Source organism: Electrona antarctica (genome assembly GCF_951216825.1).
Source record: "Electrona antarctica genome assembly, chromosome: 8".
NCBI classification, from domain to species: Eukaryota; Metazoa; Chordata; class Actinopteri; order Myctophiformes; family Myctophidae; genus Electrona; species Electrona antarctica.
In genome coordinates this window covers 51,384,719-51,411,006 of record NC_136789.1, presented here as the reverse complement: position 1 = coordinate 51,411,006, position 26,288 = coordinate 51,384,719, and the positions used below count along the sequence as shown (strand labels likewise).

General features: G+C 44.4%; 2 protein-coding genes across 2 annotated transcripts; both read left to right on the top strand.

Moving 5' to 3' along the window:
• The first annotated feature begins 107 nt into the window (after window positions 1-107).
• LOC306928168 (uncharacterized protein) lies at window positions 108-5,861 on the top strand. The gene is made up of 5 exons (XM_079508095.1): window positions 108-200; window positions 3,163-3,473; window positions 3,745-4,497; window positions 5,033-5,209; window positions 5,483-5,861. The coding sequence occupies exons 2-4, from the start codon at window positions 3,272-3,274 to the stop codon at window positions 5,191-5,193; spliced, it is 1,116 nt and encodes a 371-aa protein (XP_079364221.1). The 5' UTR covers window positions 108-200; window positions 3,163-3,271; the 3' UTR covers window positions 5,194-5,209; window positions 5,483-5,861.
• A 2,326-nt stretch (window positions 5,862-8,187) lies between these two features.
• Window positions 8,188-26,282, top strand: LOC306927530 (uncharacterized protein). Its single transcript, XM_079507302.1, has 4 exons — window positions 8,188-8,266; window positions 9,274-9,330; window positions 21,611-22,516; window positions 22,929-26,282. The coding sequence occupies exons 2-4, from the start codon at window positions 9,290-9,292 to the stop codon at window positions 23,713-23,715; spliced, it is 1,734 nt and encodes a 577-aa protein (XP_079363428.1). The 5' UTR covers window positions 8,188-8,266; window positions 9,274-9,289; the 3' UTR covers window positions 23,716-26,282.
• Window positions 26,283-26,288: the final 6 nt, after the last annotated feature.

The window sequence follows — 26,288 nt, the reverse complement described above, 5'->3', positions numbered from 1 at the left end:
TCCTACCACTAGGACCTAGAGCTTCAACGTTGAATAGCCTCACTGGCCCCTTGCAGGGCTGCCTGGAAACCATCGTTGGGGGGGGCTGTTTCAAGTCCCCCTACGTCTCTACGTCTCTCTCTCTCTCTCTCGCCTATATATATGGCTCTGCCTTATCGCGCACACACAGACACAAGAAGGCAAGGTAAACTGCATTGATGGTCAGTTTTACATTTCATATACGCGGCTGGATAAATTGTGTGTAGTTATTTTGAAAGGTATTTTAGAGAACTGCACGGTTAGTGCGGGAGCAGCTTGGAAGTGATCTTATGAGTTGAGTAAATTCTGCGTTTGTAAGCTGCTTTCAAGACTTGTGCGGCGGCAGGACCGCTTCACATAATGTATGTAACGTGTGCGTTATGTGGGGTTTTAAAGTTTATCTCGGAGAAACGACATCACAGCCTTTCTGTCCAAATATATTAAGTTATTTGTCCACGTTCAATTGATGATTTGTTTTTCTTTTCAGTCTTGGTTGTTTGATGTTCACATGGGTTAATCTTTTCCGCCATGTATGTGCTTTAAGGTTTCTGTTATTGTTTCTGATCACTGTTTATTATAGTGTGGTTGCCTATATGGCATGCAGTTGTTTTCAACCAGTGGTCCTTGAGGGGGTTCCAGGTGGTCCCCAGCTAAATGGTGGAGAGTGGTAACCTTTAACTCTAGTCTAGAGTGTTAAATGTTTTCAAGAGTTACATTATTGTTAAACATCTGCATTACTTAATTTGACGGCCGCTAATTGTTTACTCCAGTGTTCCGCCGCTGCATAATACGACATTTGTTTAATGCGTTTAATTAGCTGTATTTTAATAATTAAAAAGAAACTCCGGCGCGGAGATGAGCACCGGAAATCGACCATGCTACAGACTAGGGCTTCTGGGAAATTGAGTTTTTTTTGATTGATTGAACATTTTATTAACAGTTTGCAGAATTACAGTACATTTCAAGCACAAACTCAATACAAAGGCTGTTAACTGTGAGTGGACGACCCAATTAAGCATTACACTTGTTTACAACAGGGTCCACCATGTTCAATTCATCAAAACATTAAGAGACGTACAAAAGGTGAGGGGCCAATTAAGTGCGGTGGCCTACAGTTGCTTCCCCGCACGCTGGGCTTTTCAATTATTTTGTCAGGTGTAATGTAGCAAGTGGCACAAATGGATAACTAATGAAGGTGGGTAAATGGATTGACTGCCTGCGCATAAACCACAGTACCAGATTCGGAAGGAGCTCAATGTGTAAGTGAAAACCAGAGAAATAAGGAGGCAGAAACTGGAGTTAAAGGTTAACTGAAATACTATTATTGACTTCAAAAAACAGAACTTAAACAACTTTGAACATTTATAGAAAATAAAAACACAAAATGGGGGCCCCTTTAAAAGGTGGCTACTTTGAGAGTCCCTGTTCAGTTCCTATGTTTCTAAGGGGGTTCAGTCTCTCTCCAGTGTGGAGAAACAGGTTTACCACATTTGTGGAGGGAAGGGGGGGGCGTCCAGATCCGGGTCAGCTCGCCAGGTCCAGGTACCAGCCGGTACCAGAAGCCATCCAAAGGGAAATTCCTTTCAAGGACACAAAAACCTGACCTGAAAGGCCAGGTGCCTAAATCAGTCTTTTGTTCAAAAAAACATTGTTGTACAACTTTAAATCAAATACAAAGATTAATGAGTAAAGAGTTAGATGTGATCAGGATCGACCTCTTTAATCATTTTTCTATTAACAGTTTATATATCATTACATGCATGCTTTCTTAGAAAATAAAATACAAAGTATTTTATAATATCAATCTTAATTATTCAACCAAAAGTTCAAACATAAATCAAATGCTTTCAATACAAACTCAAATAAAACAGTTAACCAGTTGATCCAAATGAAAATGACACCAAGCCTAATTAACTCACCGATGAGTAACAATCTAGCACAGTAGTGTAGAGGAACCTGCTGCTGCCATGCCAAACAATTCAGCCATCTTGAATGGAGGTGGGAGTGTAGGAACTGATGTCATTTTTATACTGCTGTGATTGACAGTTTGACATGGGTTGCCATTTTTGGGTTGCCATGTTGGCTGGGTTACAGTAACCTGAATTGTGTTTTTAGACAACCAGTCACTCTACCTAGTGAACGGCAATGCTGCAGCGCTGAAGGAACCATGCTCGCCTCTAGGTGGCAATGTAGATGGCTCTGGGCAGAGCCATAGAGTAAGACAGAGTTACGCAAACTCCGTTCACTTCGTGGGGCCAGTCCAATTGCGGCTCTTCTACATAGACTTCTATTGGCGAATACTAGGGACACCGGACGTTTACGGAATGTATTGGAGTCTATGGGCTCGCGCGAGTACATGAACCACGTGACCGCCGACCAGGCTGTTTTCTGCCCCCTCAATGTCGCAACGCTGTCTATACTCAGAGCCATAAACCGTGCAGGTAACAAGCACAGCACGGTTAAAACGGCTTGCCATAGTGTAGCTGGCTGTGTGAATGTGTGTACCAGTACCAATTTCAGCCACAAGGTGGCAACAAAAGGCCACTCTATTAGGATTCATTGTTTTTAGAGCCATGCTGGAGTAGCCTGGTTAATAAACCAGACCGAATCAGCCGTTGGCAAAACAAAATTGCCTACCAGCGGATTACGGTCTGGCGAGGCTCAGTAGCACTCCTCTTTCCTACAACCGAGAACAGGTCGGACCAATCGGGACACGGTATGCAATATGGGCGGGCTTTGGTACAGTGACGTTCAATGCTTGAGACTTTTGACTGACAGTAGCTCTGACCAATTGCGTCAAAGAGAAAATGTTTGAACCCGCCCCCCGGGAAATGAAATCCAAGTGGAGCCAGCCCAGACTAATATACCGCGACAGTGTTGTGTGATATTAGTCTGGCTTATTAGCCAGGCTAATGCTGGAGGAGTCTAAACAACTAAAAAATGCTATAATACAAGATGAATAATATATAAGGTTAGAAAATATTTACTTCCAGTATAGTATATGTAGTATTATCTTACAGGAGTACATAACTAATTCACAAATATGTGAAGTAGTTACTGGCAGTGTGAACAAGACATTTCAAGCATGTTTCTAATAGGCTACATAACAGGTAATACATTTGAGCTTTTTGTTTTTTCCCCCAGTGAAAATATTTCTCTAGAGAAGCAATCTGTGTCAACTGCAGAAAACCCCCAAAACAAAACCAAGCAGCCTGACCAACCAACAAACAACGTTGGCTTTGAAGTGCTGAAGATGGATGAACCAGCTCCACCACCTACAGTCAGCATCACGTACATACAGGCAACACTGTTCATCTACAACGAGGTAGCCTCTCGTAAGAGGAAAAGGAGATCCTCACCCTCAACTCCAGAGGAGCCAGCCTGCGTACGGAGGAAAGTACTTCAGCAGGTCTTCTCCACCTCATCCAGTGCTGAAGCCCAGCTGATCCATGCAGGTTAGGGATGGGAATGATCAATTAATTCATGAATTGATACGTTTTGATAACCCAATTATCGATTGGAATAAGCAGTGTTTTTGTAAAAGAAATCGGAGAATCTTAATTCCCCTCAATGTCTAACATATAAATCTACATTTTGCTGATATGCAGAAAGAATACAAAAGGAATATTATATTCCTTAATCAAATATTTATTTACGATACAGGGCCAGGCAATGGCAGCTTTGTATGAGCAATGAAATGAAATGAAAAGTGAACTGTCTTGTCAGGTACTGTCACCAGCCCCTACAGAGAGGACCTCCATCAGGTAGAAGACCTTCCTGCTGACCCCACCACCATGATGGAGACAGGTGCCATCAGCACCCCCCACAGAGAGGAAGAAGACCATCCTGCTGACCCCACCACCATGATGGAGACAGGTGCCATCAGCACCCCCCACAGAGAGGAAGAAGACCTTCCTGCTGACCCCACCACCATGATGGAGACAGGTGCCATCAGCACCCCCCACAGAGAGGAAGAAGACCTTCCTGCTGACCCCACCACCATGATGGAGTCAGGTGCCATCAGCACCCCCCACAGAGAGGAAGAAAACCATCCTGCTAACACCAAGACCATGATGGAGTCGGGTACCGTCACCAGCCCCTACAGAGAGGAGCTCCATCAGGTAGAAGACCATCCTGCTAACACCAAGACCATGATGGAGTCAGGTACCATCAGCACCCCCCACAGAGAGGAAGAAGACCTTCCAGCTGACCCCACCACCACCACCACTACCACCATGATGGAGTCAGGTACCATCAGCACCCCCCACAGAGAGGAAGAAGACCTTCCAGCTGACCCCACCACCACCACCACCACCACCACTACCACCATGATGGAGTCAGGTACCATCAGCACCCCCCACCGAGAGGAAGAAGACCTTCCTGCTGACCCCAGCACCATGATGGAGACAGGTGCCATCAGCACCCCCCACAGAGAGGAAGAAGACCATCCTGCTAACACCAAGACCATGATGCAGTCAGGTAACGTAACCAGCCTCCACAAGTTACAATTTTGACATGGGGCGGCCACATTGCAATATTACTGTCGTAGTGCGACGCATTTTGAGCTTGTAGATCGGCTATTTTTTGCTATTATTGGAATTGAAATCCTGAATAAGTTTTTGCTATTTTTCAATTGGAATCCTGAAAAGTATCATTTTTATTTACTTTCAAATGCCTTTAATTACAGTTATGTTAACTTTATAAACTAAATACAAATACATTGGACAAGGAAAAAAGACAATAACATTTTAATACTACTCATTAAGCTACCAATTTAGACTTAAGTAATTAAAGCAGGTCATGTTTGCAAATCAATAATATATCTGTATATTCTGACCTGAGGGCAAAGGTGAGGGCCAACTGGTGGCCCCCGTTCCACCAGTTGCCCATGTATGGTATACACTAGAGTGCTACAGTATGTCTACATAAAATGCTATCTAAATTACATAAGTTGCCAGAGAGGAAAAAGAGGAAGAAGACCATCCTTCTAACCCCACCACCATGATGCTCTCAGGTACCGTCATCATGGCCCTGGGAGAGGAGCTCCATCAGGAAGATGATCTTGACGCGTTCTCCAAAGAGTTCCAGGGATACTACAGCAAAGATGATGATGACAACGTGGACTCCAGCATGGAAGTGGAGCTCGAGGAGCTGCAGAAGCTGATCAGCAACTAAAGACAAACAGCTCTGGGTAAAGTAGCCTTTTTTATTGTAACGTTATGTTCCTTGTTTGTGGCCTGTGCTGGCCTAGCGGTCCGGGCACCTAGGCTGCTAATCGAGTCCCAATCCTGACGACCTTTGCTCCCCCCCCCCCCCCCCCCATATCTCTCCCTGTTACCTGTCAAGCTACTATATTTGGCATATATAAGGGAAAAAGAAAAAATAAGCTTGTTTACCCTTTACGCTGCTAGTTCTTTAATCTGTAGGCGAATAATCTACATTTAAATGAACAATGTCTTTACAGGTTGATCCAGAACACTGCACTGCTACTGGAGTTGTTCTCACCAAGACCAAGGAAGTGGATCACATCACTCCAGTTCTCAGATCTTTACACTGGATTCTAATCCTGTCTGCCAAAGAATTGATTTCAAAATATTATGTTGTTGGTCTATAAAGCATCGACTGGTTTAGCCAAAATATATTTCTGATCTTGTGATATCATGATCCATCCACACTTCTATAAGATCTTATGGGACAGGGTCAGCTTTCTGTAACGCCAAGTCAAAACTACTGTAAACATGGAGAAGTAGCATTAGGAGAGTTTTTATGCACCACATAATCAGAAAACTGCAAAAAAAAAAACTGCTGCTATCTTTTACTGAGGTTTTCCATCTTGTGCTGTACTGTACATTATTATTGTAATTTTTTCTGATTTTATTTTTGTTTTTTTTGGGGGGGGGGGGGGGGGGGGTTGAAATGATAATTGCACTTGACCCAGCAGTGGGTTGCTCCAAATGATTGCACAGCTGGTTCGGCTCAGGGACACTTCGACACGAAGCCTGCCTGGAGCAGTTTTTACTAAATATACAATTTGGAAAAAAGAAAAATAGAAACGGGGACCTTCTGACCCATTTGTATGTATTAATGTCCTTTTATATATATTTGATATATTTGTAATGTCTTTGCTTGTGTCTTAATGCTCTTAAAAGCACTTTCTATGCCATTGATGCCAAAACTAGTCTGTTCTCTACTATGCATTTTCTTCACCTGTAAGTGTGTGTATTGATTAAAAACACATACAGACAACTTCAACTTCATTATTATGTATCTATACTACTCTATACTACTACTATTTACTGTACTATGTATACACATTCCATACAGCTGCATGTGAAATTCATTGATGCATACTACAGTATATTATAGTATTGGTATCAGCTAATGCATCATAACAATGTCCTGACTCCAGACATTTAACCTTTTGATGGTTTGATGTATTGCTCACAGACTACAGCCTCCAGGTTGCATCCAGGTGGTAGAACATGCACATTGATCCCACAGTAAGCTGTTACCTGTCCTAAACTTTGCTTTGGTTACTGCTAATGCTGCCCACAGTCAAAAACGGTATACGCTTCCCCAGCTTGCACACCTGCCTTTATTATCCTAGTACAGCCTCATCAGTGTCATCACAGGCACCTGCTAACGTTGCTGCTACAGCCTAAATGAAGACATTAACATGAAGACAAACAGATGGACAAATAGTTCTACACTCTGGACCCTAATCGTTACAACAGGCAGACAATTTAGAAACAATATAAATGTAAAGCCACAGATACTTTAATATGCTGGAAATTCAAACTATGTGGAACAAAACAAAACAAAAACAGTTACTTTACATGATGTGTATTACTGGCAATGGGGGAAAAGGACAATGAAAAACTCCATTACAAATTTCCATTACATTTCCAATCTTCCATGAAAATAAACAGGCCACAAACGTCCTTTAAAATATCCAGCAGGTGGCGATATTGTACATGGAAAGGTTTAATGGACAGTTGGCGCAATGGTGTATGTCAGTTACAATTAGAACAAAGATGCATCAATAACACATAGGCCTACACACCAGGCCATGGGGTATGGAAGCATAAAGCTGCATATTAAGCATATTATGCTTCCATAATGGGGGGCCATGTGCTGGGCCTCTATGATGGCCACAGGTACCGGTACACCGTTTTGGCACAACTGCTGTTCAGGGGTCTCCTATGCCACCAAAATGTGGAACGCCCTACCAACAGTCATTAAGACATGCGAATCCCTTGACTCCTTCAAAACCGCTCTCAAACTATGGATGGCTGCAATTCGAAACTGGCAATCAATGTACACAGACTCTGTGTACATTGATTGATTGATTGATTGATTGATTGATTGATTGATTGACTGTATTAACAGTGTGTTTGCTTTAAAAAACCCAGAAAAGTACAGTTCAATACAAGGTCTGCTAAGGATTTAAAACCCAAGAAAGCCTATGCATGGCTTTATTGTCCTTCATATTCAATTCATAGGATTGTATGCTTGAATGCTTCTTAATATATAACCTGTAATAGTCAACCACCTTCAAAAGTAATCAAAGTAAAACCCATGAAACATTTCAAAGATATAATAAAGCTAGTAGTTAGTGTTACTGTTAAATGGACCGATGTTGACGTGATGTGCACCTACTTTGTGTTAAACAATAATGTGTCCGGGAGAGTCGACTGTTGTCAGCGCAACCAACTAGCCAATCACAGCGTGGGCGTCCCTCCGGGCTATGGGACGAGTAGAAGAGGAACACAGCTGTCCAGATCAAGAAGAAGAAGGGTTAGTGTTGCCATGTCTGCTTATTATAAGCGACTTTGGGCTTATTTTATTTATCTGTAAAGTAGCTTAAAATATTGGTAGTTGCGCTATTTTGGGCTTGTTTCCTAAACCAGTGATTCTCACACATTTCCATGTCAAGGATCCCCAGATCAGATGAATGTATTTGTCCAAGGACCCTGGACCCTACATCTAAAAAGATGTTGTGCCGGCCCAAGGGACCCCCATAACAGATTTGTATTAAGAATCTTCAAAAATATTCCACGTTTGTCTCTTTCTTTCCAAGATTATTATCATTATTTTTGAAAATAGCAGATCTACAAGCTTGTAGATCTTCAAATATCCCAGTAGTCGCTTCTTTTGGTCTTGTTTTCATAGACCTGGATGCTTATTTCTCACACAATCTGGCAACACGGAGAAGGATTTATCTCACAGTCACAGGACGGTCTGGCTGGTAAGTGTTTGATGTCTTACATTATTTTACTGTGATTGTATATCTTATAGCAATAAATAAAACAAAGAACGAGTTGACTGTCTTTTTTATTTATTTATATGTGCGGTGGAATGTGTGCTATTTACGTATAAAAGCAAAAATAAAACGCCCAAAGTAGCTCAACTGGCTGCCGGGGCTTTAGCAACATGCTAGCTCGGTGGCCTTGCATTCCTTTAGCCTAACGTCCGGCGCCGTGCTGCTAATCTGGTGATAATAATAAACTGAAACTGAAAGTTATGCTTTAGTTCAAATTGGAACACTTGCTTGTCTAGCAATAGCTACATTATTAAGGTGTCGTTGTGTCGGAATTACACGCGTCATTACAGGGTTTGCAGACGTTAATTTAACGAATGGATGTGTCTGCGATACTGTGTAGATAACAATGTCGTAAGCCTGCAGTGTACATTGGTCATTTTAGCTATCGCTAGTCGCCAGCAAAACATGGGTGTCTTCAACACCAACCAACGGGCACGGCAATGGGAATAATGTCGTTTAATTTTGGCCTCAAATCCCTACTAAATTCAAGATAAATTGTTGAATGTCACCTAAAACAAACTACATATTGTATACACACACACACGTTTGAAAACTGTCAATGTGAAAAATGGTTGCGTGGTTTGAGAGATTTGACCAGGCCATTCTGAGCTCAGGTCAAAGTGTCACGTACATTATTCTGACCATAATAACATGAAAGATGGGTCTTTGTTTCATGTTCCTCACCGGCCAGGAACGTCGTCAACATACAGACATGTTTGAATGAATATAAACTGTGTTGTGCAACTGGCGTTACAAATGGATGGATTAACCGAGGATTGTAATTACATGGAACATGTTATTACATGTTCCAACTAGTGAAAGTAGATGCACACGCATGATGAATTGCGCTTGAGAGGATTATGGCAGTTATATCTTAAAGTTGTGATGTTTTTGATTGGATTTTGATGTAACTAATGTTTGTGTCTCTTCAGGTATTCACTGCCAAAGATGCCCCGGGCACGTTTGGGACCGCCTCGCTTTAAGCCAAGGTAACGTACAACGTGGGTTGTTTTTAAATGAAAACGTCCTTTATTGCGTGATGTTTATCGTAATGCAATTTGTTTTGAAAACGGGATGGTAAAACGTCTATTATGTAATGTGCGAACACATGTCTGAGTCCTGCGTAGAAATCCATTGTGGTCCAATTGTTCACAAGGTGGTATGGTACTGTAGTACTGACTTAAAGCTGCAAAGGTTATTTTATATATTATTTTTAAAGATTTGTTTTAGGGGCTTTTATGCCTGTATGGTATGGTACCGTAAGTAGAGCGAGCCAGGAAGAATGGGGAGAGAGACGGGTAGTGACGGGACCGGGAGTCGAGCCCGCGGCTCGCCGTCTGGGGTGGCTTGGCAGCCTAGGTGCCCAGACGGTTGAGCTAACCGTCCAGGCCATTGATTGATTGATTGAAATATTTATTAACAGTTTGCAGAATTACAGTACATTTCAAGCACAAACTCAATACAAAGGCTGTTAACTGTGAGTGGACGACCCAATTAAGCATTACACTTGTTTACAATAGGGTCCACCATGTTCAATTCATCAAAACATTTAGAGACGTACAAATAGACACTTGTATATAGACAAAGAACAGAACAGGACAGGAATTCATCATAATGGAGGTAAAAAGGGAAAAGAAACATATACAGTGAGGGAAAAGGGGGGGGGGGGGATTCAGATTTGACGGGGGCCAGTTTCGAATTGCAGCCATCCGTAGGTGCCCTTTGAGAGCGGTTTTGAAGGAGTCAAGGGATTTGCATGTCTTAATGACTGTTGGTAGGGCGTTCCACATTTTGGTGGCATAGGAGCGAAAATAATTTAGTCCCTTGTTTGTGCCGAATCTGGGTTGTACATGGTTCGTACAAAAGTTATTTTGAACAATTGGTAGTGGCATGTTAATGGTGAATACATTATAACCAGACCTTTGGTCCATGTTCATTTGTTGACCTGGCATCCTATCATTGGTATAGTTTCCATGTACATATGTATGTGTACAATGTACACATGAAGTTCACCGCCATGGTTATGGACAGGGGTGCAACGGTGAACGGCACGTGCACTTTTTATTTTACCTTGTGTAGTGTATACATAGTAGTTAACAAGTACTTTAGCTTTTAGTCTTTGTAAATCTTCTCAAGGAATGCTTTGAATTATAGGAGCTGAAGTTAAAAGTTTGCTTTGAACGAAGTTTCTTTCTCTTCTTCGACTGTGGCTGAGGCATCGTTGCGTGCAGATAGGATACTGTCTGGCAGCAGCTTGTGTAGCCTATGGCCCTATGCGAGGAGTGAGGATGCATTACACACTCACTTGTAAACCTGTTGTGTAAAGTAGCATGTTCGTGTGGAAAAAAATACGGACAGTCTTGTGAAGCGACCAATACACCTCCGTTTATTGGACACTCTTCGCTTGGATTTTAATTCACAAAGCACTTACCCCATTTAGACCTGAGGCGGCAGGCCGATTCTAAAAACGCTTCCTAAAACCTAACCTAAGGTTTTCTGAAAACCTTCAAATTTGTATAAAAAAAGAAAAATGCTTTATGAGACACAGAGGTGTATGTGACACAGAGGGCGCAGCCGGCATTAAAGGTAAAACACCGTATAGGTTACACCAGGTCTAAATGGGTTACATTTAGTTATAAGTGTCTCTGAAGACCAAGCTGCGCATAGACTGTAAATGTAATTTTCTATTTAAACCATTTTGACCTGAGATCAGATTCTAAAGTTTGAAAATGACAGTTTTCTGAAAAGGCTATGTTTCAATGTCAGTCGTTCTTCGATTTTTCAAAAATAGCAGACCTCGCTATGAGCTTGTAGATCTGCTATTTTTCAATAGCTAAAGCACAACACAACACCAAAAGGGGTTCCTGCCCAAAATGGTTTAAGGGGAAATCAAGTTTACTAAGAAATCCAAAAAAAACATGCAAAGTTAAAAAGAGATGGAGATTTTGCCACTAAGAGATTTATTTGGTCACAACCGGGCAAAGCACCCCTTTCTACTCTAAACAGCACTGTAGAGTGAGAAACAATACCGCTGTCAGTTTGCAATGGTGTGTGTGTGTAAGTAAATAGCCTACATGGGTGAGATCTCTGGTTAACTTTAGTGTCACAGTCACATTTCTTACATGTGACAATTTAAAATGAAACTTCTATGACAGTGCTGACATAACGAAGTGACATTATTCCGGGAGAGTGGCTCAGCCCTGCGGTCGCTCTCGCCTATATTAATTATTTTCTTGCCACCTACGCTTATAAACGTAGCTAGGCTATTGGGACCTATTTATGCCACCACGCGCCGTCTGTCTGTTTACCTTTGTTGCATTGCTCGTGCTCGTGTGGACCTCCTCCGTCACCACCAGCGATGCGGTTTATTAAATCCAGCTCCGTCGAGCCTCCATTATAACCCGATTTTCAAAGCGCCGCATCTCCAAAGGTTCGAGAGCTGTCCATGTAAATCCATGAAAATGTAGCTGCTTGTGCTGCTAGCCAAAGGCTGCGGGCTAATGCCAGTGGTGTTGTTCCCGGAAGACTGCCGGAAGTACCGTCTCAGAACGTCTACTTCCGCATTTGACCACCAAATTTTGGTGCACCAGCATGCTAACACTAGGGGAGCAAAGGAGTTTTAAGGCATCTTACTGGTTTTACCAATTCTGAGAGATTTGGTATACAACGCATTTTGGACCGAGGTCGATTCTAAATACGCCTTCTAAATCCATGTATTAATGATATGTTGCTATAATACTGTACATAACAAGAACCCCAAAAGGGCTTCCCGCCTTGAAGGGTGTAAACACCGTCGTGACTGGAATAATGCAGGTTGTCCAACCCCAAGAATGTTCTTTCCTTTCTTTGATGATGGGTTTCACCTGGTGGCGTTCAGTGTGAAAGGGCCATTCACACCAGTAAGTGACAGAGACGACAGCAAGGGGCGGAGGGGCGTCGTATTTTATCCATTAAAACCACCCCAACACCCCTCATGGCTTTACCACCCTATATACTTAGTTGTCGGGGTCCCCCAGGGCTCGTTACTAGATCATCTGGTATTTCCCCTCAAAACCCCAAACCTCTTCAGCCAAAAAAAACAGCCCAAGCTGTGATGCGCTGTGCGTGGGCATGCGTAGACCGGGTGTTTTTGGCGAAGGTCCTCCGTCCCCAGAGCAGGGTTCAAAGTGGTTAAAAATAGTGTACGTGTTGTATTTGATGGGCAGAGTTGAATCCCCTCAGCCCTCACTGTATCAGATTCACAGCTACATAATCTACCATCATTACAAACACGTGGAGGTCTGGGAAGTTGAGGTCACACACAATTCAATTCAATTCAAAGGGCTTTATTGGCATGAGAAAACATACGTTTACATTGCCAAAGCACAATACAGCAATACAATCAAAACAAAAAATAAATTTGAAAGTCAATTTCTATGTACCAAGATCACTGGATGCAGGTATAGTGCAGGAATATAAACAATGATTAGTCTTTACTCTTTAGGGTGGTTGTGTTCCGTTTGATATCCACACACGGTCCCATTGCGTTGCCAGGAATCCTGGCCGGAGTGCCCCACCTGGTCAGTCGGTGCTATTATTTTGATTAGGGGACGACGACGACTAGGGGTAACGTATTGGTCAACAGCGGTCTTATTTTTAAATCATATTTTGATTCAATCAGCTGCATTGATGAAACCTGAGGAGCAGTTGAATAAAAGTAAATAGGCTAAACTATACATACACTAATGCTGATGACACTTATCCATACATGGCTCTGACTCACCACATTCACTACTAGTACTCTGTTTACTTGTAGTATTTCCACCACACTGGTCCCCCCCCGCCCTCCCTTTATAGTTTCACATGATCAAAACCTGGCTTTAAAAAATATATATATTTTGAGTGGTGTAAACCACTCCTACAACTGGCTTTGTTTGTCTGTCTGTGTGTGCTCAAAAAATGAGCACGGTTGCTATGGTCACCCAGTTCACACGGGTGTGATTTCATTACGTCAGACATTACGTCAGACCACAGCTGATCAGTCTATATAAGACCTTACACCACTCAGTTCACACGGGTGTGATTTTTACTTGAATAAGGAAGATGATCTGGCAGGTAGGCTTCTGCAGCCAAATCACCATTGTTGGTATACTACTTGATGGTACCTTTGCCAAAATCATTGTGAGTGGATGGAGAGAAACTGAAGATCCTTCACAATTGTGTGAACGTGGGTCTCCACTCCAGTTATACTGTACATTCTGTAGTCTAGTCTAAGCCATTCTGGGCGGGAACCCCTTTTGGTGTTTTAAGGATTGTTATACTTTAGCTATTGAAAAATAGCAGATCTACAAGCTCATAGCGCGGCTACGAGCTTGTAGGTCTGCTATTTTTGAAGAATCGTGAAAATGTGACAAATCTTTGAATATATATTCTTTGAGAGCAAACGTTTTGAACTCAAATGCTTCTGGGGAGGGTCCCTGGAGCAATATATTTTCAGATGGGGGTCGGAGGCCAAATGCATACTGTATAATTCTGGTGGTCCTTGACATGAAAAAGGTTGAGCACCACTGACACAGAAACATGGGTTTTTTAAGACATTTTAGAAGAATCGTCCTCGGGTCTAAATGGGCCAGACAGTAGATTCATGAAATCCATAGCCCGAGTTATAATTCTGTGAATGTTCAAATGAGTCCATTGAAAGTTATTCCGTCATGTTTGGTGATAAATGTGAGCAGTCGGCTCTGAGAAGTGTGTGCCTCGCAGGCCTCAGGCCTGTGTGTTATCATAAGTACGCGTGGCTCAGCTTTAAGCACAAGGGCAAGACATTTCGAGGATGAGTTCAACCTTTGCACAGCTAAACTTAGTAGAGTAGATAGTGGCAATTCCACGCCCAGGACTGATAGAGTCTGTAGTCTGCCAGTCTGGTGGACAGGCCTCGATGAGCGTCGCAATGCTAGCAGTGTTGTTTTTGGCAGCACATTTGATATTATTTTAACCCTTTTAGGCCTGACGTCGAAATAAAAAAAACGTTCGCTCTGAAAGAATATATACCTATTCAAAGATTTGTGCCGCATTTTTACGATAGTTCATAGCGAGCGCTATGAGCTTGTAGATCTGCTATTTTTCAATAGCTAAAGTATAACGGAATGCTTGAAACACCAAAAGGGGTTCCCGCCCAAAATGGGTCAATAGTTCATACTTAATTTAGTTTCAGTCACGTTAGTCACCTGGAATGTTTTAGTGTTAGACTAGGTTTTAGTCGACCAAATCTACAGTTGATTTAGTCGACTAAAATTTATTTTGGCGGGCCTTGATGCCATCGTAATGACTGAGAATAGCCGATCTACAAGCTCGCGACATGTTGTGAGCTTGTAGATCAGCTATTTCCAGCATGCAACGAACCAAGTGTTATAATGGATCTCTTGTCCACTAGTCCCTTCCTAACATTTTAGTCTGGTTTTTATTTGCTGACGAAATTGTCAATATATTTACTCTTAGTTTTAGTCATTGCTTAGTTTTCATTTAGTTTCCATTTAGTTTTTGTCAGTGGGAAAAAAGGTAGTCGACGGACATTTTTCGTCTTAGTTTTAGTCGACGAAATCAACACTGAATGCTGGCCCTGTCTAACCAGATTTCTGTCACTATTCTGGGGCACACATTTCAGCGAAAATGGCTGATCTACAAGTTCACACAATGCAGCACAACGTGGCGTGTCCGTGTCGTCATGAGGTTGTAGATCAGCTGTGTTTGGGGCGAAGAGATGGTGTAGACTCGAATCTCTTCACCAAAAATAGCTCTACGCTGTAGACGGGGGGGGGGGGGGGAAGGGAGGGGCGTAGTATTGACCCCTGGGGGGGACTCTGGTCAACTGATTATATTGGGAGTAAGTGAATAAGATCACTGTAACTAAATAAATAGTAAGGGCATTTTATCAGGTATTTGACAAATCTTGGAACTAAATCGTTACCAAGAAATTTCTTCACCAATGTGTTTCTAAAGGTGTCTAATAACATGTACTAAAAGTTTGAAATTCAACTCCCGTGGGAAATTGAGTTATTAGCATAATATGCATAATATGCCCATAACATCCTATATAAGGCAAAAAAGTCCAAATTTCATCATTCTGTAAGTAGCATGTGACATATGAAACTAGGGTGATTGCATGATTCTGAATCCATTCCAAGCATTAGTTTTGCACAAAAAACACTCCTTGGGCTAAATTAGGCCATATCCACTTGACCAAATGTGCTGACCTCATCACGTTTGTGTGGCCGTTTTCCTCCCAAGGAGTGTTTTTTGTGCAAAACTAATGCTTGGAATGGATTCAGAATCATGCAAACACCCTAGTTTCATATGTCACATGTTACTTAAAGAATGATGAAATTTGGACTTTTTTGCCTTATATAGGATGTTATGGGCATATTATGCATATTATGCTAATAACTCAATTTCCCACGGGAGTTGAATTTCAAACTTTTAGTACATGTTATTAGACACCTTTAGAAACACATTGGTGAAGAAATTTCTTGGTAACGATTTAGTTCCCAGATTTGCATAGATTTCTCTTACTAAAAATAATTTGTTTGCTAGATATCTAACATTGACCATGGCTACGTTTATACTAGTTTATTTATTAATCCATTCGGGACGGGAACCCCTTTTGGTGTTTTAAGCATTATGTTATACTCTAGCCATTGGAAAAATAGCAGATCTACAAGCTCATAGCGCGGCACCAAGTGCCGCGCTACGAGCTTGTAGATCTGCTATTTTTGAAAAATCGTGAAATAGTGGCACAAATCTTTGAATATGTTCTTTCACAGCGAACGTTTTTAACTCGTATCTTTGCGTCCGTGGGGGTCCCTGGAACAACATATTTTCAGATGGGCGTCCCCAGCCAAATATATATATATATATATATATAATTCTGGGGGTCCTTGACATGAAAAAATGGGAGAACCACTGACACAGAAACATAGGTTTTTCAGAAAACTCTCGTGATTTAGAAGACATTTGTTGAATCTTTTCTCGGGTCTAAATGGGTTAACTGGGTCTAAAATAGATGGTGGCTGACTGGGAATGCACATGTTGTCGAGTTGGAAAGGGTTGCAGTAAAAGCTGAAGGCACCGAGCCTTTCTCTAGTCAACGCAAGAATGGGAGGGTGGGTTACAGCCAGCCAGGCACTGAAATATTATCTCCTGGGGGATGATAAGGAAGCCAGTATACTGAAAACATCCTTTGTGTTGTACTATTAAACTCTTAAGTGATCTCATGCCATGGACTCTGTCATGAAGTGACACACACGTTTGTAGATCTGCTATTTCGGTTCCTTTTTTATATTTGAAAATGTATTAACATTTTTCGACATGGAAATTATATCTTTCTTTTTTTTTTTAACATATGGTTGTTATCGATTTTTCTTTACAACATAGTATTTTCAAAGCAATTATTCACATATATATATTCCCCCCCCCACACCCACATGGCAGCACAAACACTAAACAAAATCTTCAAAGAAACATCAGGATATGTCCATAAATAAAAAAACACATTACATACAGTTGGACAAACAAATGCACAATGTCATGGAAATTATATCTAAAATAATTGTTTTTACACTTTTTTGTGACAGGCATACACCTGGGGTGTGTGTGTGTGTGTGTGTGTGTGTGTGTGTGTGTGTGTGTGTGTGTGTGTGTGTGTGTGTGTGTGTGTGTGTGTGTGTGTGTGTGTGTGTGTGTGTGTGTGTGTGTGTGTGTGTGTGTGTGTGTGTGTGTGTGTGTGTGTGTGTGTGTGTGTGTGTGTGTGTGTGTGTGTGTGTGTGTGTGTGTGTACCCTAGCCCTGTTTTTAGGACTCGAACTTCGGCAGGAATTTTCGAGCGAACATCGAACCATTTGTTTCCAATTAATTAATTTCTCCGAGTGCTTTTAACCAGGCTGCAATTCAACACGAGATATCCGCCTTGAACATGATTAGCACAGCGCCCTCTCTTTATGAATCTCTCACGTCTCTCCCAACACACACACACACACACACACACACACACAGAGCGTCAAGTGGCTCTGACATGTGCTCCGCGAAAACAGCTTATCTCCGAGCTCATCATTCTATAAAAATGAGCCATGATTTCTCACGCAGCCCCCAAAACAAGGTAATTGTGAGTACCTGTACAACTGTCCATATTTTTTGTCAGACCAAAAATCCTTCCCAATGTCTCTGTTAAGCTTGCTGGCAGGCAGCTAAGACGAGAGTGTAGCTTGCTCGTTAGCTGTCACTCGTTCATTAATTTGTTCCACCTGTGTACTCTACTCAGAAGCGCATTGAGTGTGTGTGTGTGTCTGTCACTGTGTTTGTCTCTTCTGCTGTCATGCAGGACTTTCAAATTATTGTAAACACAACATGAACATAGTACTCTTATGCATAAAAAAACGAATGGTTCAAGCCCATTAATTAAGATTCGAGTGCCAACCCTAACGAGCGAACATTCGAACCCCGAATGTTCTGGGACAGCCTTTGTGTGTGTGTGTGTGTGTGTGTGTGTGTGTGTGTGTGTGTGTGTGTGTGTGTGTGTGTGGGTGTGGGTGTGGGTGTGGGTGTGGGTGTGGGTGTGGGTGTGGGTGTGGGTGTGTGTGTGTGTGTGGGGGGGTGGGTGGGGAGCCAGCCAACTCAACTCGTTGGCCCAGTTTCCAGCACAGTCACCTTATTCATAATTTCTTGGCAGAGGTGAATGACTGAGGATTCAGAATCTGTATTGATTCAGAATATGTGCTGAATGGTTGCCAGTATGGAGGGAGGGAAACGGCTGTGGGTGTGTATATATAGAGTGATGTGAATTTGAAAGGCTTGAAATTGATATTGGTGCCATCATAATTTTAATTCACTTTACATTACAACTTTCCGATGTAAGCAACAAATGCAATGTGGAACAATGTAACGATATAGTTGCGTTTCATATTTTTGCACATGCCTGGACCCGTCCTAACTCAGGTTTCCCTTCGTAGTGCGACACGTTTGTGAGCTTGTAGTTTGGCAGGCGAATGTTTGGCTTTAATGTTGGCATCAACATTTATCAGAAGAGGAATTTTGGTGACCTAGTGGGTAGTGATCGACCGATATGGTTTTTGGCCGATACTTCCGATTAGTGCAAGAAGCACCAACATCGTTTAAGTAACAATCCCCCCCCCCCATCAAATGCAGCTTTAATTTAATTAAAGTGCAAACATGTACTGTAGCAGAATATGGAACATAGTGCTGTATGAAGTGCATGCACAGGCTTCAAACATTAAAACAAATCGGGGAAAAATCAGTTTATTTGTTCAATATTAAATATTGAACAAAAACCTATTTTTTCCCCGTTTTTTTTTTTATACATTTTATCCAAATTGGTGATCTACAAGCCCACAGCACATTGCAGCATGACATGTTGAGAGCTTGTAGATCTGCTGCCCAAACTCCCCAAAGCCATGTGACCTTGTTGTTTTTACTCCACCACTGAAATTTGCCACTTTCAAGATCATAATTTTGTAGCAATAGAAGACAATATAGCCTATGTCTCAAAACACTGGCCTACAGTTAAATTATTGTCAACTAAATAAATAAATAAATATAATAAAAAGTGCCCTTCTGGGCACAGGTCTCCACCAGGAGGATAGGAGTGAGTGTGATGTTTGGCCTGGCTTGGCCTGTTGTAGCGCCACCATGAGGCTGATTTGAAAACTGTCAAGTGGCATTTCTTCCAAAGCCTAGTGGGAATATGCATGCACAGTTTCACCACAATCGGACGCTGCGTTGAGTAGTTGTGGCGATTTGTACAAAACGGGTACAAAGCGGGCTACTCCTGAAAAGTTTAGAAGCCAATCGTAGCCAATGAGGGTGGATTATGAGAAATCAAACAAACCCGTCTTGATCACATGACTATGGAGAGCATGTGTACCAGGGCTCCAGACTAACTTTTTCACAGGTAGCACTGGTGCCACCTACCTTTTCATTTGGTAGCGCCACCACAAATTAGGTAGCACCATTTTTTTTTCTTTGTATAGCGTGGTATTAATACATGATCTTATCATGCCCCCACATCGGGCGCCATTTATTTATGTAGTGGTTTCCACCATTAAAGGTTTGAATCATAAAACCCCCTACAAAGGTCACTGTGTAAAAAACAGCAACCTACCTGGTTATACTTCAAAATACTGTAGATGGTTTCAACCCACCACAAAGTCACTCAGTCAATAAAGGCAATATTTATATTCCACACACAGAAAGTCAGTTTAAGGTTTTGTGTTGAAAATTAAATGCAGTCCAAACCTTTTGGAGTAATAAAGTGACAATTTGTACAATATCTCCATTACCATTATCCAAATTAATTCCTTATTATAATATTTCTACATTTTGGAAAAAATATTTTGCAATGTGAAATGCCACCAAATTCTTAATCCTTTTCCTTGTCTTTATGGGCCAACTTGTGAAAGCTGCATGCTTTTATTGTGAAGGCAAAAGTTTCTGAATGCTCTCAGAGCCTGCATATCTCTGCGTGCTGAAAATAGCTGATCTACAAGCTCACAACGCGTCGCGGACGCGACGCGTTGTGAGCTTGTAGATCAGCTATTTTCACGTATGGTATGGACACATAGGCTACCTCCTCGATGCAAACATAACAAGCTTTGGAAGCTATTTTTCGTGGCACATGTTTAATCAAACAACACGTTTACTAAGTTTCACTCAGTGTTTGGGTCGGGAGTCGGCTGTCTGTGTAGATCATGACTGATCATCATGCAGTTAGATATGCGCGCTGCGCGCTCCAGTGAAATTGTACAGCTGAGAAAGATTAGTTAATTTGTGTCGGATAAGCTGCGTTCAGACCTGAATATATATATTCGCCTCGGTTCGTCCAGTTTGTACCGCGGCAGGTCGCGCCGCGCCCGTTTGCGCAATTCTCGTCTGAAGGGCTTATTTGTGGGTTTTCGTGAACGATCGTTCTTTGAACACTGGGCGTCAGGCGAACGTCCAATGTTTTCAATCAATGGAACGGGCAAGCACTGCGGGATGTTTTTTTTTCCTCCACTCATCCTTCCAGCAAGTCGCACCTGTGCGACCTCATTCAATTTTAAGTATCACCCTTAATAGATTAAGTCGCATATGCGACCTAATAGGTCGCACGCTGGAGCCCTGATGTGTACCGATTTGCGTGAAATTTGGATAAAATCTGAAGGAGTAATATTAGAAAATGTGTTTTACATATGTCGGCCTCCTGGTGGCGCTATAAAGAGCAGATGTGAAAAAATCCAGGCAAAGGTTTTTCCTTGGCCTCTAGGGAGTTGGCATACAAAGTTATCCACAGATCCATGCAGTTAGAGGTAAAAACACTTTCCTGCCAGTTATAGCGCCACCATGAGGCTGAGTTTAAAATGTTCATGTGGCATTTCTTCCTCAGCCTAGTGGGAATGTGCGTGCACAATTTCACTGAAATCACACTATGTGTTCATGATTTGCAGCATTTTGTTTGAAACTGAGCACTCCTGCTTGCTTTGGATGCCAATCTTAGCCAATCAGGATGGAGTCTGAGAAATCTGAAAGACCCGTTTCGTTGAATGGCTCTAGAGAGACTGTGTACCAATTTGCGTGATGTTTGGACAAAATCTGTAGGTGTACTGTCCAAAAACTTGTTTTGCACAAAGCGGCCTCCTGGTGGCGCTATAACAGGCCGTTCTGGAAATTTTGGGGCAGAGGTTCATCGTTGGCATCCAGGGAGTGTGTGTGCAAAATTTGGCATCGACCGGGTTAACGGTGCCGGAGATTAGCTGATTGATCACAGACGGACGGACAGACACACGGACGGACGGACGGACGGACGGACGGACGGACGGAGTGCAAAACATACTCTCTCCCCATGCCTTCGGCCTGGTGGAGACAATTAGAAATTAAGACAAATACTGACAATGCTACTGATTGGTTCGTTCATTGGCTTGCAGTTAGTTATTGCACATAGCCAAAATGCAATAATAATAATAGGCTGGTCAGGATGGGGAAAACAAGTTGTCCTTTTTTAGAAAACATTCAGTTGGCTCGCATGCACACACACACACACACACACACACACACACACAGAGCATGCATGCGCGCACACACACACCCTATGAATAAAAAAATCCCCTTGTCGAGATTTCGGGTCCTATTAACGATTGTCGATGAATCGGACCCATCCCTAGTGGAGAGTGAAATCATGCATGGAATTTGAACCTACGCACGTCCCTGTAACAACCTGCTGTGTGTGTGTGTGTTTTGTCCTCTGCAGGCCCTTCGCCGACGGTAACGTGTCGTCTGAAGTGCGCTACGCGCCCCACTCCAAAGGTCGTCGCAATGACCAGGACTACGCCGCATCGTCCGGGCCTCCCGGCTGGAGGGACTCCAGAGGAGGAGGAGGCAGAGGACGAGGAGGAGGCAGAGGACGCCCTCCGTTCTCCAAGCGCGCCCCGCTGATGGGAGACCGACGGGAGCCGCCTCCTCCGTTCAATCACTGGAAGTCCCCGAACCACGGCTCCTTCCAAGCACGCCCTTCCCAAATGGACCCTCGCCGCGGCAGGCCCTCCCCTTCCCTTCACAACAGGCACTCCCCTCCCGGTCACGGCAGGCCCTCCCCCTCGGGTCACAACAACAGACCCGCCGCCCCCTCCTCCGGCCACCACAACAGCGGACCCTCCCCATCGTCCAGGCCCAGCCGCTCCCCCCACGTCCCTCACCGCTCGTCCTCCCGCAGCCCCATGCGCGGGTCCCCCGCCGAGGGCCACCGGCGGCCGCCGCCGCCCTTTCACGGGCCCCCTTCCTCGTCCCACCGCCCCTCCCACTCCCCGCGCCACTACCACCCGGCCGACAGGCAGCGAGGCTCCCCGCCGCCGGCGCACTCCCCCAACAACCACGGCGGCGGCGGCTCTTTCCGGGCCCCCAAAAGGCCGCCGGCGGCATTCCCCCAGAAGGAGCAGGAGCAACGGGGTGGGCGCGACCCGCGCGGCCACCACAGTCCCAGGGGGCGGCCGTACGACCGCTTGCCTCGTGGCGGTGGCGGCGGTGGCGGTGGTGGCGGCGGCGGCAAGCCCTGGAACGTGCCGGGAGGAGGAGCGTTCTCTCCGCAGCACAATGGCGGGCCCTCTGGCTCACAGAGGAAGCCCCGGGAGCTCCAGGGGAGAGGCCCATATCCAGAGAGGTACAAGAACGAAGCCGCAATGCCGGCTGGGTAAAAAGGCTTTATTGAAGGCCAAGGGGCCACAAGGCGGCCCAGTCCTGCCACTGAAAAGGGCCGTCGTAATCTTTACCTCTTAAAATCCTGCACCAAGTCGTAGTTATTGAGAGGGGGCGTTAAAAAAAGGGGCCTCTGATGCTTTAAAAAAAAAGTGTTTTCACCTGCTGCCAATCAGAAGAGTGTTACCACTGTAATGTGCAAGTTTTACCTCTCCCACCTGTTTGATGCTATCATGGCCTTATAGTGAAGGGGAGGGTGGGCAGCATAAAATATGATAAAAAGCTTTTAAAAGATCCCTTACCCCCTTCCCCACATCTCACACACGTGGATCTGCCATTGTAATGCTTTTTTGTGTTGTTGTTGGTGGATTATGCAGGTGGCCTGCCGTGCAGGATGCCAGGAAGCAGCATGGCGGGCGGGGGGGGCACGGCGGGCGCGGCGGCGGCATACCCCACCACGGCGCAGACAGGTCGCCCCAAAGCCACTCCAACGCCCCGCCGTACAGACCCCCCCCATGGAAAGGAGGCCCACCCTCCTCGTCCTACCACCACGGCCACGGCAGCCCCCCGGAGCGGCACGGAGAGCTGTCGCGCAAGAGGAGGATGCCCGACGACGACGACAACGCACACACGCCCGGCGGCTTCCACCCGCCCCCTCCTCTGCTGGAGCACGGGCCTCCCAAGCACCCCCGCAGGGAGGCGCCCTCTCTGTTCAGCATCCCCCGGCCGTTCGGAGGAGGCAGGCCCCTGTCCCTCCGCGATAAGAGTCGCATCATGAAAGGCAGGCAACTGAGAGCCGAGTCGGTTCTGAGGCTCAGAGAGGAGCCGGCGCCTCCGCCCTTCAGAGCCAGGCCTCGGCCGGAGGGCTCTGCTGCTGCTCCTGCTGCTGCTGCTGCTCCTGCTGCTGCTGCGGCGGCGGCGGCGGCGCCAAAGGGCACCCCGAGTTCCCTCCTCGCTCTCCGGAAGAAACGCTTCCAGACAAACGCCGCCCCTGCGGCGAAGACGGAGCCCCCGAGGAGGCACTCGTCGTCGTCCCCCAACCCGGACACAAACAACGAGTCCTCCAGGGATTCCGATACGGCCACAGAACAGGTGGAGTCTCGGCGATCCTTGAGTGCACGCAGGTACGGTATTATTCCCCTCTCACACTGTGATGCTGATTAGGGAGGGAAAAAAATCAAGATGCAAAGATTTCTCTAATGTGAAAAGGGGGTGTGCCGACTGTGGAGAACGGAGAACGAGATCGCGATGAGCTGTAGAGAGATGTGGTTCAGTTGACACTACAGAGGTTCCGAAAATGCCTTCCTAATGAAGTTCACTTCAAAAGGTTCACGTTGTCACCATGCCCAAGCGTGCTTAAACAAGTTAACCATATACAGCGATCTAATTTTACAATGTCTGAATATGGCTATGTGCACCACCGCTTTGCGGGAGAAGGTTTTTGTTGCAAAAAGAAGTCTCCATTTATTGGAGAATGGACATTCAGACAGGATTTGCTGTTCAAGATGATGAAACAAAATCATGCTAAAAAAGAAAAAAACTAGAATGAAGCTTCTATTTCTCCTAATCTACCGTTGTATCAAACGAAATGACGCAAACGACGCCGCGAAGACTGAAGAGGACTGCACACTCCCCACATCAACTCGGCCACACAACGCATGGCAAAATGGATCAGAAGAGCATCGGAAATGTATTCGTCAGTATTGGACATGGAAAAAGCCAAGGAAAGGACCCAGTTCAGCTGGTGGAAAGTGGCATACCAACCCATGGCGTGATCAGGCACTGAAGGAATCTTTTGATGTCAAAACGTGTGCCCCAGGCAGCCCCACAAGCCCTCGTTGCATTCAGAGGCCAACCACACTGACCTGGACCAGCGCTGGTGCTCTTGGATGGACTCGTGTGAAACACAGAGATGTCATTCTGCTGAAGATCAGCCCTCCCATCAACACTGCAGTACTCTAGACTAAAGTAGTGATGCATTGTCAAAGTGGCATAACCACCAGCCCGTGTAATGTCTATAAGTGCATTTAGGATTATCGTCTTTACTTTGAGTATACTCTATTATAACGTCAAAAAGAAGACGAATGTTGGACTTTTCAGAACACTTCCTGGCCAACAGCTTAATTCAAATACACCGCAACAGCATCCATCGGAAATATACACTTGAGAACAGCATTAACCAAGATGAAGAGTGAAGTGAAAGTGGGAGGATAGATGGAAAAGCATGGGAGTTGACCATTGACGCGGAAAAGAATGGGAGTTGACTATTGAAGAGGAAAAGCATGGGAGTTGACCATTGACGAGGAAAAGCATGGGAGTTGACCATTGACGCGGAAAAGCATGGGAGTTGACCATTGACGCGGAAAAGAATGGGAGTTGACTATTGAAGAGGAAAAGCATGGGAGTTGACCATTGAAGAGGAAAAGCATGGGAGTTGACCATTGAAGAGAAAGCATGGGAGTTGACCATTGAAGAGGAAAAGCATGGGAGTTGACCATTGACGAGGAAAAGCATGGGAGTTGACCATTGACGAGGAAAAGCATGGGAGTTGACCATTGAAGAGGAAAAGCATGGGAGTTGACTATTGAAGAGGAAAAGCATGGGAGTTGACTATTGAAGAGGAAAAGCATGGGAGTTGACTATTGACGAGGAAAAGCATGGGAGTTGACTATTGAAGAGGAAAAGCATGGGAGTTGACTATTGAAGAGGAAAAGCATGGGAGTTGACTATTGAAGAGGAAAAGCATGGGAGTTGACTATTGAAGAGGAAAAGCATGGGAGTTGACCATTGAAGAGGAAAAGCATGGGAGTTGACCATTGAAGAGGAAAAGCATGGGAGTTGACTATTGAAGAGGAAAAGCATGGGAGTTGACCATTGAAGAGGAAAAGCATGGGAGTTGACTATTGAAGAGGAAAAGCATGGGAGTTGACCATTGAAGAGGAAAAGCATGGGAGTTGACCATTGAAGAGGAAAAGCATGGGAGTTGACCATTTGAAGAGGAAAATCCCAAGACGTCAAGTGACTACAACGCAAGACTGCTATGTGAAGAGGACCCGTGCGCTTATCTGAGAGATATTCTGTCACCACTTTCCACAGATATGTGACCAATGACCATCACTCATCTCAGCGGAGCTAGTGGCAGAACTTCAGAAGAAAATAAATGGTATCCCTTCTTCACCCCACCCTCATTGAATATATACAGAAGATATGAAATGGTAACCCCACCCCCATTGAATATATATATATATATATATATATACCAAGAAGAAAGGCGGAGATGGCATGATCGTGCTTGAGTGGCATGTAAGGCATAACTAAGCAGGCCATCCTTCATGAACTCGTCTAAAACGTGGGCGTGCGTGCAAGTGTGCAAACACGTTTCGACTCGCCTAATTACACACTGCAGCATGGAGATTGAAGCGGGCATACCCTTGGAACGTCAAAGAATGCGTGCCCCGTGAGTGCCTGCTTAATTTACAAGGCGCTATCTTGGCCCCCCGAACAGCCATGCCAGAAGTGGCTCTTGGTGAAACAAACGAGGGTGACGACGGTGACTATAACAAGTCTGCCACGGGGCTTAAATGACATTTCCGATTGTTAGAAGGCTGGTGCTGCCTGTCGGTGACATGCGTGGCCAGCATTCCTCCAGTGATGCAGGAAGTAAGCGTCGTCCCCCCCCGCCCTACATGGAAATATTGGCAGAAACTGACATCGGGTCGAATCATGGAAGCACAAGG

Excerpts from the sequence above, each read along its gene's own strand:
- LOC306927530 (XM_079507302.1), top strand. The coding sequence starts at position 9,290 with ATGCCCCGGGCACGTTTGGGACCGCCTCGCTTTAAGCCAAG. Across the intron at positions 9,331-21,610 it reads CCGCCTCGCTTTAAGCCAAG|GCCCTTCGCCGACGGTAACG; the intron begins GTAACGTACAAC and ends TGTCCTCTGCAG. Across the intron at positions 22,517-22,928 it reads AGAGGCCCATATCCAGAGAG|GTGGCCTGCCGTGCAGGATG; the intron begins GTACAAGAACGA and ends TGGATTATGCAG.
- LOC306928168 (XM_079508095.1), top strand. The coding sequence starts at position 3,272 with ATGGATGAACCAGCTCCACCACCTACAGTCAGCATCACGTACATACAG. Across the intron at positions 3,474-3,744 it reads AGCCCAGCTGATCCATGCAG|GTACTGTCACCAGCCCCTAC; the intron begins GTTAGGGATGGG and ends CTGTCTTGTCAG. Across the intron at positions 4,498-5,032 it reads CAAGACCATGATGCAGTCAG|GTACCGTCATCATGGCCCTG; the intron begins GTAACGTAACCA and ends TGATGCTCTCAG.